This window comes from Cololabis saira, chromosome 12, assembly GCF_033807715.1.
Source record: "Cololabis saira isolate AMF1-May2022 chromosome 12, fColSai1.1, whole genome shotgun sequence".
Lineage (NCBI taxonomy): Eukaryota > Metazoa > Chordata > Actinopteri > Beloniformes > Belonidae > Cololabis > Cololabis saira.
Genome location: NC_084598.1, coordinates 22767303 through 22786548, shown reverse-complemented (window position 1 = coordinate 22786548; position 19246 = coordinate 22767303). Strand labels below are relative to the sequence as shown.

Genomic DNA, 19246 nt, shown 5'->3' with positions numbered 1-19246 from the left:
AGAAAGAGCCAAAGAAGAAGAGGGGCAACATAATTGGAGACAGAGGGTAAAAATGCGAGGTGGAGTCCAAATATGATCAGAGAGATACGAGAGATGAGAGAACAGTAAGAGAGCGACGGAAAAAAAAAAAAAAAGCCAGGAAATGAGCAAGCAGTGGACTAAAAATGATGTTAATGATATGGTATTATAATTAAAATAAAAGGAGGAAAGATTTCAAAGACTATCAGGCAATGAAAGAAATAATGAGAGAGCAGAGAGACTAATGAGAGGGGTACTTCTGCTTGTTCTGTGATCCAAGGATGTTGGGTGGGGAGGAGGAAGGAGGGGGCTGGTCTGATGGAAGACACGCGTGGTGACAGGGCCAGTTCCTACGAAGACACGGAGACAAAAGGACAGCACGCCACTCAGCTAAAGCGCTGGCTGGATTCACGACTGCACTCTGTGAAAAAGTTATACTTCTGAGCTGGACATGGTGAAGCTCCTAAATGGGGAAAGCTCTGCAATGTACCTGCTCTAGTAACCATTTACCACACCATGTTCTCAGAAGCCAGTCTCTAGATCAAAGTCCAGAGAGGAAACCAGAGAGGACCAGGATGCCGCCCTCTCCGGTTTCTCTTATCACAGTCGCACCTCAACACCAGCCATCGCCGCTGCTGAAAGACCGAGACCCTAAACACAGTAAGGATATAGAATGAATCTGTTCGTGTCTGTATGCGTTGTGACCTCCTGTGTTTCTGTATGCAGAAAGATGAGACACGCGAGAGCGAGGCAGGCCATCACTGTGATGTATATCATGGGCGAGGAGAAAGCTTTTTTTCTCTGTTCCTCTGTCGTAAGCTCCCATCCATCCGTCAGGGCCCCATTCATAAAAACATCTCTTTTATGATTGCATCAGGAACTTCCCCGATTCAATGACAAATGGGCCTGACAAAGAGCACCATTAATGAATCCAAGAGAAACAATTTCACATGAGCCATTTACTAGCCATCATACTGTAGCCATATGGACAGAACCTCTGTGAAACCCAAAACTAAATTATAAAACATGGTATCTTAAATGGATTGTTTTAATAAAAGCACATTTTCAATCTTCTTGACCACTCCGGGAACGTTATGCTAAAAGTCTGATGAACTCATTTACACACACTGATGCAATACTTTTTACGCTACAGAACAAGAGACATCATGGGAAACTACTTGTGTAAAGATGCAACACGCGGACTACAGAAACTGTGAACAAGCCGTAGGCCTCAAGACCTTGCTCACCTCCTAGCGACAGCCTTCCAAATGTTTGAGTGCCCTATCAAATATGTATATAGACGAAGGCTCAACCCATCCTTCCAGCTTTGGGGAGATGGGTCCGGCTTTTTCAAGGCTAACCAATATCTGGACAGTAAACCGACACAAGATACTTTTAGCTGTTAGCTGTTAGCTTCTACGATTGCAACTTCAGAGTAGGAACCTGTCACAGATAGGAGAGCTGTAAAACGTTCACACAGATTATCAGGTAAGACACACAAATAAAACTTGATTGGAAATGATGAAAGGGGAGGGTAAAACAACTTTTCTCCTTCAGTTTGCCAACATTTGTCTACACACTCTCCATAAGCATGCAAAGGAAGAATACAGCATGCACATTAACAACTTCTCACACTGTTTTTATTGATTTAGTCAAACATGCATCGTCATGCGGCGTGGCATCGGCATGCAATGCTGTTCTACCTTAGATTTCATGAATTTAGAGTGGCTCTTGTAGACTTCCACCTGTTTGAGCTCTTCCTGCCTGTCATCAGGGTGCAGCAGGCCACTGGTCTTTAGCATTTGGACCTCATCCTCTAAGTCCCTGACGTTTCTTTCCAGGGAAGAGATCTTGGTGTCCTGTGCCAGCAACAGTAAGCAGGCAAAGATTCAGCAAGGAGTTGGCGAGGAATAAAACTTTCTGGACTAAAACGTGTGTGATACAGTACCATGAAGACAGCTCTGTGTTCATGAACCAGTCTGTCTGCACCTCTGTGCAAACCGTTTTGTACAAAAGTGCACACAGAAAAGAATTTGATCTCAAAGAAGATGTTGGTTAACAAATAGCAATCTAAGACGTGACGTTTCCATCCCTGCATGACATCAAACTAAAAAGAAGCATTTTAAGACGTGGACCATTGGAAGGAGTTCACATTTGTGCATACAAAAATCCATCCGTACCACGAAACAACACAGCAATTCACTGTATTCATTTAAATACTATCTAGATTTAACCTATAAATGTGCAGCACTGTGCCTGACTGGATTGTCTGGAACAAGTTCAAGGCATACATCTGTGTACAGTCAAGACACATGAATTGGTTTGCAGTGTCTATGAGGGAATGGAAGAGTCTGTCATGGACAGGTCCTGAGAGGGCCAGAGGTTGTTTGGTTGCATGCATTTAGACATACATTAAACACCATAACTTGGTAGAGAAGGGAAAATGTAATGAAATAACTGGAAGCAGACTGCATGATGCCATCTGTGGAAACCACAGGCAACATGTAAGCATCTGACCTCTATTACTGTGACATCAACCCTGTCTAGCACACACCACTGCATATGCATTCCTTAAATTGCATGCACATTCACCATGCAGGGATATATAGGAATAAAGGAATATAACCCAAATGCACAGCACTGTAATTCAGGGACAAGGACTTTCAATATGTACCCTGGGAAAAAAACTCAAAAAATGATTCATGATTTCTGTATCTTCTGTTTGTTTCCTTCAGGATATGAAATTAGGTACAAGCGAGGAACATAAACAAGTTTTTACCATAGCAAAAGTACAACAGGCCCTGAAACAAGCCCTGAAACATTAATTGAACATGACTTTGCTGCACTTCCACCCAGACAGAACCTATGATAGGGAAAGAAGCAAGACCGAGTACCGCATAACAGTAGCCTTATGTTGAATAAATAGAAAGGTCAAGACACAAGCACTCAGTACAGTACCTGCCAGATAACATCAGGATCAAAACAGAAAGGGGGGTTCATGTTCTGCAATTACAAAAGTGGAAAAATGCACTTCTCAGAAAAAGCTACAACACAAACATCTAATCAAAGTAATATGCTACATGCACATAACAGAAAAAAAGCGGCCGGTCATCGGCAAAAGAAAACTGCTGCATCACTCTTAATATATCAGGCCGTTCATGCATTTTTTTTTGTTTTCCCATTTCTAATCAATCCAGTCAGATTTAAATTGGCCCGTTTTTGTGCTTTTACAACATTGTGAGCATTTTTAGTTAGCACATGTGCAGTTTGTTAATAGGCAGACAAATCACAAAGTATGTGTGAAAAATAACTGTGGTTTTGCTGTAAAGGAGCCACTTTTGGAACAAGCGATTGCTGCAAGAACACTAACGTGTGTGCACGGGAGTACACACAGACACATGTGGAGTCAACTGCATTTTTTGCAGCACTAACAACTTCAAAGGGCTGGGATGAGAGTGAAAGCTTCCATATGTGACATTTGAAACAAATTGAATAAGTGCTCAACTCTGCGTGGGCCAATAATGGGCTTCACTTAGGTATGGTTTGCCATACAGATGGTTGGTAACAATAAGACAATGTTCTTCCAATTGTGTACGCATCTAACTTTGCGTCTCATTTACAGACAAGCCAGATCCTCTGCGGCCGATCACATGGCAGCAGCCCTTATCAATAATTTAATTTCTGTATGGTATGAAGCTGATGCCAAGTTAAACTAGAGGACATGCTGCAACAGGAGACGCAAACAGCTTCACACTGCAGAGAAGAGGCTGAACACTCTGTCAGCACTAAATGTGGTGGAATATAAACCCTACGAACTTTAAAACCCATCTGTGACAGAAATATTCACTCCTAGTAAAGAAGATTATCAATCAAAATATTGTCCACACCAATGCAGTTGAGCTGCAGTCTTTGTCCTACCTTTATATCAGTTACAGTCTGCAGAGATCTGGTGTTAGCCGGATCAGCCTGGAGCTGGGTCCGGCGATGGAGCTCCTGTGGAGGGACCCGGTAAAAATAAGCCTGGCGGCTCATCTCCTTTAGCGTTTTCTAAAACCTGCAACTTCGGAGGCTCTTGAAAAGATGACAAGTCCCTCCGGGTTCCAATCTTTACCCTATTCTCTTCTTTCACTCTATTGTTTACATGTTTAATAAAGGATGCGACAAAACTGACTGCTATGCACCCATAAAAAGCAATGTTGAATTTTTCTTATTGGTTTTTTTGCTGTTCCTCAGACTATCTCCTCCCAGACCGTGTCCTCCCAGACTGCGTCCTCTAAAAGCAGGTGCGACGTCCGTTTTCACAGCCCTAATTTCGCCCCGTAACTGCTGGGTAGTTGACACACTCGGCTTTAGCTTGTATGAATCTGTTGCTATCACTGTTTCAGTATTAATCCTTGGATTTCTTGTCTCCCACTTGTTTTCTCTGTCTCTCTAGAGACGCCAAAGCCTCTGCTTAGCAACACTTTCTGCCAGCACATGCGCTAAGCTTTATTCCCCATTAATAATTAATGGTAGCTCTGGCCTACAGCCATGCCTACACAAAAGCATTTACATGTTCAAAATAACAGCACACTCACACACATTCTGGCACACAGAAAGCTGCTATCAAAAACGGCCTGTGACCCCTATGCTTAGCAAAGTCAACAATGGAGCCGCTTAAACTCAAACGTCCTCAGCACTGCTGCCAGTATTCACTCCTCTTGAATCAAGGATATCTGACATCTGAACAGCCAGCTCATTTCTTTGTAGGTATGTATATATTCAGATGTTTATTTTACTATGAGAGTAAGAGCAACTTTCTCTCTTTTTAAAAAGGCCTATGAAAAACCAGCACACAGTCTAGTATAGTCTCACCCGGGCGCCCACCAGCACGGCCGCAGTCTGATCCGCTGACCACCAAGCAGCTCCACGGGATATCTTAGATGTGGAAATTTAAGAGTGGCTCTGTTTTCTCAGCTTTTTCAATTCGCATCGGTCTTCATCATTCCACGTGGTGGAATATAACTATACAAGGAATCAATGCAATCTGCAGTCACAGCACACAAATGTATGACAACTATCGTGCTCCAATCATAGCATGTGAGGGCGACGTGAGGGTTCTGCAGCTGCGGGGAAAATGGCAAACATTTTCCTTCCGTTCCATAAGGCTTGGGAATGAAACACACATGCAAGACCCGAATAGTCACACTGAAATGAATCTCAACAAGGCAAAGCCAAAAGAAAAAAGTAAAAATGACAGACAAGAAGGAAGAACAGTGAGACTGAGAGAGCTCAGCAGGCAGTCGGAGGGCATCAAAATCCTGAACAGATCTACAGGGAGAGGCAACAGGATGGAATGATTTTTCACATTCTTCTCCGTCCTGCAACTGAGTTGAAATTAGAGGAGACAAGGATCTTATCCTCTTGTCCATGTCAGTTTTGGATAAGGAGGGATTAGTGCTGTCAGGGCATGCCTCCCACAGACCAGCATTCCCACTGCTGCCACAGTCATAATCTTTTACTGACCAAATGTGTAATAATGTGTCACTCTCCGTGTGGTTGTGCTGCTCTGTTCCCGTCTGTCCTTTTTGACTGCACATTTCTCAGTCCTGCGAAGAAGAAAAAAAGTGCTTATGAACTCCCTATCGTCAATGGGTCAACGACAATTCCTAAAACAGCTCTCGGTGGGAGAAATGAAGTCAAGCAAGGCAGCACGTCCTTAAAGACCGCCTGCTCTGCTCCACATGTGTCAGAGGAGTGAGCATATGGAATGAATAGGATCAAACGTAACACTATAGCAATAAGTCTGGCCATCTTGAATGAAGGATACGGTCAAAAGGTTCAATTCTAGCCTCGAGGCGATGGTGTCATGAATGCCACACAAACTTAAGCATAGACAGATTCTCGGCGGCCACGCGCTCACGCGTACATGCATGCTCATCAGTGACATTCCCATCACATTTCCCTTGATGAGTCAAAATGAAACACATGAGAGAGGAGATGAGAAGATTTGGCGTTGTGTCGTCCTTAAATGCATTTCCACCCAAACGTGAGCGTGGTGTGTTTGTGTTGCCTTGGTTTCAGCAGGGAGCATTAATGTGTGTGCTTGCTGGTATTTACAGTAGTCCTCTAATGTTACTCGAGAGGGGCTTCATTAAGCCAAGGCGGAGACCCCCACCCCCCCCATCCGGCACAGGGTTTTAAGCAGTTAACCAAACCACAACTGATAGCGTATCAGCATGTAAGGGAAGAAAGAGATCAGGAAACACTGATGGACAGACAAGCGGAGGAGACATCAAAACAAAGCCAAAGTGAGAAAAAGTATTGAAACAAAATTAAGATTTGGCTACATGAGCTTCCACCTCCAACATGTTGGTACCAGAAAGTATTGAAGAATTGCATCAGTGAGGCTTCATCTGTGTTTGAAAGGCCCAAACAAGCAGCAACAGTTCTGAAGCCCGGGGTGCCTTAAGTGCTGGCTCATGTTTTCTTTATAGCAAAGCAGCTTTACTGATCTCACACATATTTAGATGTCTGCAAATAAAATAGGGACCCTGAGTCAAACGAAAGCCCATACAGACTATATTACAACATATGTAGCGTGGTCCGTACAAATGTATAGATTGCAAAGTAAAAAATCTCACGGTGAGAGTGGGTGTACGTGTGTGTATGTGATAGTTTGCATGTTACCCTGCCATTGGCTGGGCTAGGTAGGAATAGACCATTGGTGCGACTGTTATTATATGGTCTGCAGGGACCTGCTGGCTGGGGAGAGTCTATTAGGCCCAGATTTATGCCTCTCAGCATGTATGTGTATGTTTGTGCGTCCCATTACACATAACTTTAGCTCCCAGTGCATGTACTCGCCACAGCGGTTCAACTACAACAAAACACTGCCACTCTGTGGAACTTGCCGGTACTGCAATTATTTACAGAATACTACAGAACACTGCAGAAGAGAATCACTTGAAAAGAATGCACCCATCATGTGGTTTCAACATCGCTCCCTCTCATCTGATGTCGATCAATCAAAGCGTACATGTTCAAAAAGCAAAGTGAACAGACTGACAAAGATGTGCCAGTGTTGCTATGTTGGGTCCGTGGAGCTAAAACAAGCTGACAGCTGACAAAGTTGAACAGGAAACGCAAGTGAGAGTGCACTACTACACACACCATCTCCTGACAAAATACATCAGCAGGTGAAGGAGTGATGGAGTACGTTCTACATCCACACAATGCACATCAGCAGACCGTGCACATATAAACACAGGCAGCTGGTTCAAGTGATTTCACATCTGGCTGTGGTCTGCTGGTCCCGAACGGTACAACAAAGCGGGGAAAGATTAAAAAGACCATGTATTTTCACACATGACATGACTTAAGCTTTTTTTTTCCCCCATTTGAAAATAAAATAAAATAGAACTGCATTCATAAAACAAAAGATTATACTTTATCTTTATACAAATGGGAATATAAAGACCCATGTCATCTCTAGGCCATGTTTTAGGGGCAAATAAGAGGTGAGGCAAAGTGAAAATGGAGCAATTTTTAATCACGGTGAACCAACGTGGTCATTAAAAAGACAGCAACAAGTGCAATAATGAAAAGCAGTTGGAGCAAATGCGAAGATTTGAAGAAGCGCTGCAGCACAACACCAACAACCATTTGCATTCACCGTGACACGTGCTGGTGAAACATCAACGAACTGAAAGTACGATTAATCTTGTACTATATCAGAAATCCCCCACTCAATGTCACATTTTCTGCAGAGAATTGAGAAATCTTTACATTTCTTTCTCTCTTACACACACACCGTCCATATTCCACCAGACAGAGGCTTCATTACTCTACCTAACAGGAAAAGAGGAGAGGCAAATGGGGGGAAAAAAGAAAGAAAGAACAACAATCCCCTTTCTTTTCAATCAGGGAGGTCAGTGTTTTCACTCATTAATCATACATTAATATTCAGACAAACACAGCATGTTTTTCTACTTTAGAAAAACAGACCCTTTCTCCCATCTCTCCCTCTCTCTCTGACACTCCTCTCAGACCCAGATGCCCCCTCCCTCTCCACAGCTTACACAGCATGTGTTAAGCTGTCAAACGGCTCAAAAAAAAAACATGGCACACCGTGTGTGTGTGAACAGGTACTCACCTCTTACACACAGAGCATGGTTGGGTCCCATTTATTTCAAGCGCGCACACACACAGACACACACACGGAGAAATGGCTGCATTAGCATGGGCAGAACCACCCAGACTCTCCTTTGAAAAGAAATAAAATTAAAAAAGATTCCATTCCCAAACAACCGGCATGGGAGAGCTATCCCATCAGCCACCGGCAATCCTGAGAGGGAGTGTTCTCGCGTGGAACATTAAGCCGATAGGCTCCAGATGTGTACGCATGCTCACGTACACACAAACACGCATTTGTTCTGGCTGGACTCAGCGAGGCAGAATTACAGCACAGAGATAGGGGGAAAAATAACAAGAACATTATGACAAAAAAAAAATATCATGGGCATGCACACACATGGAACGTGCACACACACACATACAGAGGTAGAGAAATTAAAGGCTAAGAAGATTTAGGAGTTAAAAATAGATAAGGCAGGAGTGAGGAGCAGCAGAGCAGCCTGCTGCCGGCCCTTATGGCGGCGGACACAAACACACCTGTGCTACGGCAGGACTCAAAGCGGAGATGCTCTCTGACAGAAGGCAGAATGACCGTGAAGCAGATGAAGAAAAAACTAAATCCTTACTTTTTGAAAGAGTGTTTCATGCAACTATAAATTATACAATAAGCTGATCATATGTGTGGTGGAATAGACGCTAAGCACGCCGCACAGACAACTGGCATATGAACAGAGCTCAGAAGCATGTAGCGTGGCACACATACATAAAACTGTATGGCTGAGCATGGGCTTAGAGCTCTCCGTCTGTTAATCTGGCCCATTGATAAGACCTGCTGAGCTGCTTTCTGCTCCCTCGCTCTATGTAATACACACAAGCTAGGAGGTGCACACGCACAACACACAAACATCCTGGCACAAGCAAATGTTAATACTGATACTATTGTCAATTGAAATAATAGTGAAATATAGAAAAATGGGTCTTGCATGAAGCAAAACAAATTTTCCTTTTGACAGTTAAACATTGGAGAACACAAAAAAAGTGGGATTAAAAATATCAAAAATGAACAAATAATGTCATACTCAATTTATCCTCAGATAGATATGACTTAAATTGTTGAACCATCTCTAAATTCAACAGTAATAAAACAAACACACACACACACACACACACACACACACACACACAAAATGGGAATACATAAATAGCCGTGCTAATAATTAAGAAGTGTGAAAACACAGAAACATGAGAAATAAAAACATACCTCTCTCAAATGCATGTTCTCCAGCTGGGCTTCGGCCTCCTGTGTTGCCATGGCTATTATGCCTGTCCGCTGACCCCGTCCCCAGGATCCCTGGCCTTGACCCTGAAGCATCTCCAACAGCCTCTGAATGCTCTCGTCCCGAGCACCCAGCGTCTGCTTCTGAGAGTCGATTCTCATCTCCATCTGCTCCATGGTCTTCCTCAACAGGGACAGCTCCTTGGCTTGCCGTTCGTGCTCGGACTGCAGCCGGAAGAAGTTTTCCTCAGACGGATCGAGGGGAGGAGGCGAGGAAAATCCATCACACCCTGGTACCTGACAGGGGCTACGGGGACGAAGAGAGTGAGAGGCGGCCGGTGCTACGGGAGCCTGGATGGGACTGTAAAGGGGCTGACTCGGGCTGGTCCGTGGGCCGAGCTGAAGCGTGTTGGCCGGGCTGTGTCGTTGTGTGGCTGCTGCGGTACTAGACCCATAGCCAGGGCTATGAATGATGATGTCAGCCTCCTGTTGCCTTGGATTGTAGGTGTTGGACGGGCTGGCTCTGGGGCTGTTCTTTGGTGCAGGACTGTGCAGGTTGCTGGCACTTTGTCTGGGGCTGTGGCCGGGGCTGACGCCCCCCCTGAAGTCCTGGTCCGTATGGTGGTCTCGATAGGAGTTCCCCTGCTGCCGTTGCTGCCGCAAGCGACTGTTCATCTCTTTGTGCGCTCTCAGCTCCTCCTGAAGCTCTTGAACAGTTAACGGAAGCTGCTACAAAGACAAAAGTTCAGTCATCACTCAGTCATCAATTATTTAATCATACATGCCGAAAAACCCCCACTTTTCTTTTAAATTTACAATATTTGAAGTAAGCAAAGGAAGAGAAATTCATAATCAAATAAATGTTGTGTGATCATCATTTGCCTTCAAAACAGCATCAGTTCTTCTAGGTATACGTTCACAAAGTCAGTGACATTACAGAACCATAGTCAGGTGTCTTAACCAATCATATCCAACAGATACTAATGACCATCTGTGTAATATGCAGACTGAAACCTTGTCATTAGCTGAAGCAGAACAAGCTGTGTAGGAGGATTAAAACTGGGTGAGGAACAGCCAACCCCTGCTACCAAGGTGACATCATGGAAGACAGTGTCTTGTCACGGTATGACTGTATGACCGTAGCAACGAGACACACATTACATCCAGATGCACCTGTCTACTGTCTGGGGAAGTCAAGAAGAAGTCAGGGGAGAGTGATGGAAAAAGGTTATACCTCGGACACGGAAACAAGTCGAAGCAACTCAGATTTGGACAAAAACATAGGAATTCGGGTATGAGGAAAAATGGCAGCAGGTGTTCTGGACAGATGATGTAAGATTTTTAATTCTTGGCTAACGGCAAGCTGTTTTTGTTAACTCAAAGGGGTAAAGAGATGTACAACAATGAATCTGCAAGCCACAGTGAGGCATGATGGAGGTTCCTTGCAAGTTTGGGGCTGCATTTTTGCAAATGTATCTGGCAATTTGTTTGGAATTAATGGAGTCCTCAGTGCTGACAAATACAGGCAGATCCTTATTCATCATGCTGTACTATTAGGGAGTTCATCAGTTACCCTTAACCTGTTGACCTATTCTGCAGCAGGAAGACTCTAAACTTAAACAATATAATTAGGGATTACATATCTTCAGCAGAGCCCAAGGAGTCTATGTGGGATTGCATGGAGGAAGAGGAGGAGCCTTCATCCACAGAAGATCTGTAGCTAGTTCTCAAATATGTTTGGCACAACCTACCTGCTGAGTTTCTTCAAAAACGTGCAACTGTATCAGATGAACTGATGCTCCTTTGAAGGCAAAATTACATCACACTAAACATTTCTTTTCACTTGTTCTTCATTTTACAAGTTGAATACTACTAAATTTACATTTGACAGCATTGTGTTTTACAGCATTTAAGTCAATGTACCAGGACATAATAAAAGGGTACGCTGTGTGATTCTGTAACATGTCAGTCTTTTATATTACTGTTGAGGAAATGTGGTGAACTCTTCTTTCCAACTTTGCTTCTCTTCATTGAAGTTTTCTAGCATTTGTTAAACAGTTCTCTATAAAAAGGTTACAGCTCTGTTCACAGCAGCCAGTCCTTTTTTAAGGTCCCACCAGAGCAGTTTTAATCTGTTTCAGGTCTGGACCTTTTCACCTACTCCATTCTTTTCTTTTTAGCCATTCTGTTGTAAACTTTCTGGGGTATTTAGGGAACTTTCCTGTTCCATTTCTCACTTCAGCCAAGATGTATGTGTAGAGGGATGGCCTAAGATCTGACTCCAGAATAATTTAGTATAAGGTGCCCAGGGTCTGTGACACTAAATCATCAAACTTTCACCACCCGCAAGGCATGAAGACGACGGACAAGATGCATTTGTGCTGAAATAAAGTGACTGCTAAAGACTTATATGGTACAATAGGATACTTTATGGCCAAACCTTTTAGTCTTATCTGTCCACTGTTCCAGGGGAAAGGCTTTTTATTATGTCCTTATACCAAAGGTCAAAGAATGTATGTATTTTATCAATTCATGTAATTTTATATTTTTAATATAAAACAAAGTGGTGGGCCAAAAGAACAGACCTTGGTTCTTCTGATATCCCCTGGCTGCAGCAGATGTGATGGAAGAAGCAAACGCAGATGTACATAAAGCCAAAGTGAAAGCAGACAGGAATGAAATCCTCTCAATGTCTAACCATCAAGTAGATTAATTCAGTCATCTGAATTTAGGAAACTGTGGGATGACAGTTCCACAATTTGGCCAGAAGAGGGCGAGATTTCTCTTTAGAAAGAGAGGAAGAGCCTAGAAGGTGATGGAAGGAAAATGTAGCGCAGGTTTGTTTTCAGCAGTGAGATGACCATGAAAGGGAGGAAGACAGCACAAAATGTAATGACTTCCACTTGAACAACAATTTTATTTTTTTGATCATTTTAAAAACTCTACCAATTAGAGATCAATTAAATAATTGGGTTAGTTCCAAAAGGTAATATGTTAAAGATAAAAACAGATATTTAGCTATTTAAGGAACATTATGCTATGTCATCTTTTCATCTCTAACATAAATTGTACAAATCAGGAGTGAAAGTTATCTAATGAATCATGGGGTACTGTTGTTTTTTTGTGATGCATTTTAGCTCAAAATATAAACGTAAAAATTGTAAAAATGCATTTATCTATAGCTAGACTGACAACTTTCAGTAAAAAAATAAATAACCAGGAGGACATGACATCTTGAAAGACAAAAGAGAAAAACTGAATTGAAATCACGCAAAAAGAAAATATATATACACAAATACACAACCCTCCAGAACACAGACAGCATTGAAGAAGAAACTAGATCTTTTTTAATAGATTTTGTTTTGTTTCATTTTTCGGAAGCTATTCCTCATTTTTGCTCAAATATTCTGTCTCCTCTGTTTATGTCTGGAAGGTGAGGAGCACCAAGGACAGAGTGGAGACGTGGGAGGGCGGTGGGGGCGAACACAGATAATCAATGCAACAGCCAGCACTGAATATATCAAGTTGCACGTACACAATCAAGACTGCAGACGCAAATGCATATGTGTACACATTCACACAACCGAAAAACACGTACACCAAACAAACAGATGGTTGGGGGAAAACTCTGGTCACTGCAGCTGCGAGGAAAGGTGACATTTCTTATGCTAATCACAAAGTTTCCTTGTCATACTGAAACCTTTCCCTGTGACACGATAAGCACAGAAAGGGTGAAAAGTAAATCAGAAAAATGGATGAAGTGTTTAAGATGCAACTTCTCTGCCTGTATTTCTCTCTAGCTCTCTCTCTCTTTAGGATGGAAAGAAAAACATGGCGGCAGGTTAATGACTAGCCTAAACAATATTGTGAACAAAACTGTGACCAGCTGAAGCTGAATAGCTGTAGGTGTGAGTCAAGGCAACAGCCAAAGGGAAAAGATAGTTAATAAATGCTGTTATCTAAACTCATTTAAAGCAACTACAGTAATTGAATAACAACTAAAAAGGTGTTCAGCAACTAACATCCTTTCTCTGTATGAACTTACTGGAAACCAGACAGGTTGTGTAAATTACAATGCATGGAGAGGGATCAAGGACAAGCTTTCAGTATGGTTCAGTATTGTTCATCAGCATTTTTTTCTTTTCATTTTTAATATTCCTGCATCAGGCTACAGACTGTATGAGACTGCTTCAGATTTAGAACATTATATTACTTCTCTTTTTCTTTACAAACTTTTGAGTTTTTTATGATTTGGGGTTTTAAATTATGACAGGTTGTGTACGTGTGTCTCTGTGCGTGAAAATCTCAGTTTCCTCACACTATGTGACAGTATGAGATGAAAAAGCTATAAATACAAATGCAGAGGTGGCTCCTTGGTTACGATGGGTGAGCGAAGATAACGATAATGAGATGAAGTTTTTGCATGCTTGCGTGAGCAACACAAACTCAACAGCACAAGCTAATGTAGACTTTGAACTATTTTCTTAAACATTCACTAAAATACAGCATTGCACAGTACAGATGTTCTGTTCTGACAAATTACTGGAATTTTCTCCAGAAAGAATATTAAACAAGTTTTAGGACTTTTCCTCCACAGAGAATACTAGACAAACACAGACATGCAAAGAACTAAAACAATCAACAAGCAAATGGAGAAACAGAAGGCCGATGGGTAAAAACCAGAAAAAGAGGAGCGAAAAACAGATACCACACAGTAGGCATGCAGAGAGTGATGCAGACAGATGGATAACGCCTCAGACTGAGTGGGACAGACTCGGGGGAGAGATGGCACAGGACAGACTGGTCACCATTCCTTCAGGAGAAGCTGTGAGTTTTTTTAGAGACTGGCAAACACCTTGAGTGGAAGCAACTAGTGCACGTTTCCATGGAAACACAAGGAGGCTGGCAAACATTGTTAAGATTGAACTAGACAAAATATTTTCAATGCAACCTTGAAAATTAGAACAAATGGTTTTGAGATAGAGGTATGAGGAGATGGACACAACAAAATTGGACATATGAACAGAAGAATTGCAGAATTTGATTGCATACTGTAATTTGGGACATGTACACTATCAAAGACTTAGTAAAAGTAATTTGAATTTCAGCAACTGAAACAGAAGATGGTCCTATTTAGATTATCTTTGTTGAAACATTTGTGAGGTTTCTCACCTGAACGTCTCCTTGGTTCACCCTGTAATGGTCCTTGACGACTGAAGTCCTCCCTCCCTCTTCACGCTTAACCCCCTTGTCTCTCTTTGCATCAGGGCTCCAGAAGTTCACACTGTTAACGTTGTGCCCCGTCTTTCCATCCCTCCCTCCATCTAGTTCTCTCCGGAGGTTGTCATTCTCTCTCTGCAGCTCTCTCACCTGAGCCTGAAGGTCATAGGTGCAAACTTCTCCCCGCCCAGCAAAATCTAACGTTTGGTTATATCTTCCAGTTTGCTGCCGCAGACTGGAAGTCCTGGCAGAAGGCATGGTTTGGCTACTGCAAGGGTCTGACACATGATGCAACTCGGAGGATGCAATGTTTGGGCTGCTTCCCATGGGTGTTTTTCGGCCAGTGTAAGAGGATCGACTGGTATTCCGGCCCAATGTCATGGTGCCTTTGGGGTACCCACCAGAGGATTCCAAGGACTCTCTCTCACCGGGATACATTGTGCTGGAAGTAGCATAGGCGGCACTTAAAGACTGGATGTTCTCCATGGACAGGGTTTTACCCCCGGGAGCAGTTGCAGAACCATGACTTGAGCCTTTGTCTGCTGCTGTGCCAGCCTTGATTTTTGAACCTGACTTTGACACTGATCCTTGAGCCCCAGCTAGTTTAGCTGCTGGTGCAGGCACACCCCCTGACACAGAGCCTGGCTCAAGCCCTGAGCGAGACCCTGGCGCTGAACTTATAGTCTGCTTGCCTTTCCCATGTTTAGATAATTTTGAGAAGCGTGAATGAGATGTACTGCTATCTGTGTGCCCACTACTTTTTGCAGCAGCAATCTTGCTGTGCGCGGGCTTTGCTCTTATATTTAAAGGCATTGTTATATGGCAAAGAACAATAACTGAAAGGAAACTGCTACAGTTAGGGATATATTCATGTCCCCTTATAGAACTAGAATAAATAACAGCATGACTAAAGGCCACTTCTTGGCCTTTTAGTTTTCACCTATCCATCCCTGTATGCACGTAGCTTGAGACCCAGTCTTATGTAGTCCTTTATGAGGAATATCACTGTGGCTGTTGGCAATTGGGCTCCCAGGTACATTGGCCAGAGCTCTTGAGATTTCACTTATTGCGCAGGTCATCGTGGATTCTACACAAAAAAAGTAAGGCAAACACAGACAAACCATTTTTCAAAGACAAAATTAATATAGATAGATAGATAGATAGATAGATAGATAGATAGATAGATAGATAGATAGATAGATAGATAGATAGATAGATAGATAGATAGATAGATAGATAGATAGATAGATAGATAGATAGATAGATAGATAGATAGATAGATAGATAGATAAGCAGATAGAGCTCTGTGCAAGAATCAAGCCACCCCTAGGCTTATTGTTTAATAAACATTATGATGACCTCCATCACTTTCCAGTCTTTTCTGGATAGAAACAGGAATCCTAATAACATAGAACCATTGAAACCCTGACATTGGTATGGTACAGTCTAGTGCTTTAACTATTTGAAAAATCCACCAAACCTGCACAAATGTGCGTAAACACAGACCGCTATATATGTGTCTTGTACAGACATTCTCTTCTTTCTCTACAATATTCATCCAGTCAAGCAGGGGAATATTAACACCAAGTTTGGATCCTGAGGAGAAAGGCTGGAAACCAGTGCTGTAGAACACAACTTGCAATTAATATAGGATAAGCCTGTTTCTTCTTTACTGAGTGATGTGAGGGTGCCAACAAGATAGGAAATAAAAAATTAAAGCTGCCAGACCATTACGTTTAGTAATGAAACATAGAATATTGCACTGTTGTCCATGTGGATAAATGTCCACAGTCACCAACTCATGATAGTGAAAGAAAATAAGCAGAGGATGAATTGGTATAGTCATTTCAGCACCATGGATAGCACTAAATGTAATTGTTTAATGAGGACTGGACTTGCAGAGGTTTCTGGAAATTGACATCTTTGCAAGCTGCTCTCAAGAGAAAAGAGAGGGAATTGGAAGTCTAATATTCATTATATATAGATGAGAGGTAATTGAAAATTTGCTGTCAAACTTTGCCAGGCTGTAGACATACCTCAGGCTTGAACTATAAATAGAGGACAAAAATAGGTACTTAGAATTTAGGCTAAATCCTATTTCTCAAAGCATATTGAAACAGCATTTATAATAAATCAAAATATAAAAAACCCTGCAGCTATATCATATTTAGTATTTATATCCATGCTTCTTGGCTTGGGTTGAGGCCTTACAACGTTAAAGTCCCTGAAATATCCTCACGGAATCAAAGTAAGCATAACAACAGTGTATGATGGACCAGATATTGGGGACTGTCTGCAAAACAGAAGCAAATCCAAACCATAATCCCACCTCTAATCCAAGAGGATTGGGTCCTTGGAATCACTGCACAGGATACAACTGAGAGATTGGTTAAGTCTGCTTGTCAGTCATAACATAGCTGTCAATCCCTTGTCTATTACCGTTTGAGAACTGAGCCTCGTGTGCATGCAACGGAACCACGGAATATTCAAAAGCTAACTGTAATTTGCAGTGATTCAATTACACTTCTGATTTAAAAATATATATATTATAGAGATAGGACTCTGCATGGTATTTAGAAAAATGCTGTATGTTAGCGGGGACTACTAGAGTTTTAGTCTACAGGCTATTCGAATAAAATGGAAGTATTCTAAATCAATGGCCCGTCAATGACGCGTCAATTTTACGCATAATCTGATGCGAAACCGTAATATTCGAGCGGGCAAATTGGTCAGAAAAAGAGAAGACCGATTAAAGTGATCGAGTTTAACAGTCATCTTCACTTCTACCGCTTTCAAAACGCCTTTACTTACTTGGGAGTTGACAGCCAGCTGTTGCTGCGGAGAAACGAGTCCAGGCACAGTCACCACCCAAACTGAAACCGCGCAACTCATCCATTTGCCAGCAATTTACTGTCCACGCACGGGCTTCTCCGTCAAGTTCAACATACACTCGTTTCATTCAACAGTTATTATGACCGAACTACAAAGCAAGACCGCAAAAACATTTCACGCAAGTGAAACGGTCGGCCAGTAAGAGCATGTGAGCAACGCAGCCTGGACTCAGATGCCCGAATAATTCTACTACAACTGCGGGATGAAGGATTAGTTTCTTGCTCATATGCACACGGCTGTATGAGTTCCAGCAAGTACCTTACATAATAATTTAATCTGCCACGCAAACGGAGCTCATGTCATTCATTTGTTTTAATAATGTGGTCATATAACGGCACAGAGTCCAGGTGCGCACTGGAGCTCCGGCTTACCGGACAGGCAGCTCTCCATCACCGCAGCGTCCCGGCCGCATCCCGCCCGACCTCCTGCATGCATGCTCTCATCAGCTTGACCTGTCCTGCCGGGCCGCGGGGGCGCGCTGCGGCGGGGACGCGCTGGCCCAGCTGGCGCGTGCGCGACCGAGTGGCGTGGTGGGGCATCAGCACTGAAAAAAATACATCGAAGCGCTTTTTTTTTTTTTTTTTTAATTTTACCTTTATTTTACCAGGTTACTCCCATTGAGATCGAGGATCTCTTTTTCAAGGGAGACCTGGCCAAAATGGCAGCTTTAAAAGTTACAGACATTACAACAAATCAACAACAACAGAAATAGAAGGACAATGCAAAATACATCACAAAACAGCGCCAGTAAATAAGTTACTATACTTAAGGACAGTGACATGTACCAGCAGTCATTTAAAAATGCATTTGTAAGAGCTTTAAAAATCAGACAATGACACTAATGTGTTTAGCTTCAGGTCTTTTTGGAGGCTTTTCCAAGCAAGTGGGGCAGAACAGCTGAAGGCTTTCTTCCCTATAGATTGGTCCTCGCACTTGATATAATGGACAGCAGGATAGCATCATTTGATCTCAGGCTATAACTGGCTTTCAAATTGATCAGAGAACAAATGTAAAATGGAAGTTTACCTAATATAGCTTTGTATACTAACAAGTACCAATGACTAAGCCTCCGCCATGTCAGTGAAGGTAAGCCAGCCTTGGAGTACAGAATGCAATGATGGGTAGAGGTTTACACTTTGCATGTAATATAACATATTCAAATATGTGATATTAACAATAAAAAATTAAGTTTGTTGCTTTAGATCATGGTCTTCATTCCAGGTCCTCGAGAGCCGCTGTGCTGCATATCTTAGATGTTTCCCTGCTCCAGTAAACCCTGATACAGATGACTGTGTCACCAACAGAACTATGCAAACCTGAAAGATTGGTGATGACCACTAATTAGAATCAGGTGTGTTGATGCAGGGAAACATCAAAAACATGCAGGAAAGCGGCTCTTGAGGACCAGGAATGAGGACCACTGGTTTAGATGAATACAGTTTTGAACTTAATCTGCATTTGTTCAAAAAACAAGACATTGTGCATTTTTTCCTTAATAAGCAGTATTTAATCCCAGGCAATATTTTCATTTACACACAAACAACAAGCAAGGATCTTGTATTTACCTTTCCTTTAACAATTTTAATCTATTAGGCAGATTAACCCACGTTTAGATGAAACATGCTTTATTTGTTTAAGTAGAACGCCACAGTAAAAAATAGCTTGTTTGATCTACTTTTAAAAAATTAAAGCAACTTTTTCGCATGAGATTTTTATGTAGATCAA

The 19246-nt window shown here is 42.2% G+C and overlaps 1 protein-coding gene across 2 annotated transcripts in view; it reads right to left on the bottom strand.

Annotated features, from left to right (window-relative positions):
- Positions 1-17969, bottom strand: part of LOC133456455 (ERC protein 2) — a 211029-nt gene extending 193060 nt beyond the window's left edge. Inside the window, exons 1-4 of one of the 2 annotated variants that reach the window (XM_061734932.1) lie at positions 17893-17969; positions 14582-15716; positions 11995-12018; positions 9395-10138 (exon numbers count right to left, since the gene is read on the bottom strand). In XM_061734932.1, the coding sequence (XP_061590916.1) occupies positions 9395-10138; positions 11995-12018; positions 14582-15442 (1629 nt within the window). In that variant the 5' untranslated portion in view covers positions 15443-15716; positions 17893-17969. Of the gene's footprint in view, positions 1-9394; positions 10139-11994; positions 12019-14581; positions 15717-17440; positions 17562-17892 lie in introns of those variants that run through there. The other variant, XM_061734931.1, reaches the window with a different exon arrangement.
- Positions 17970-19246: the final 1277 nt, after the last annotated feature.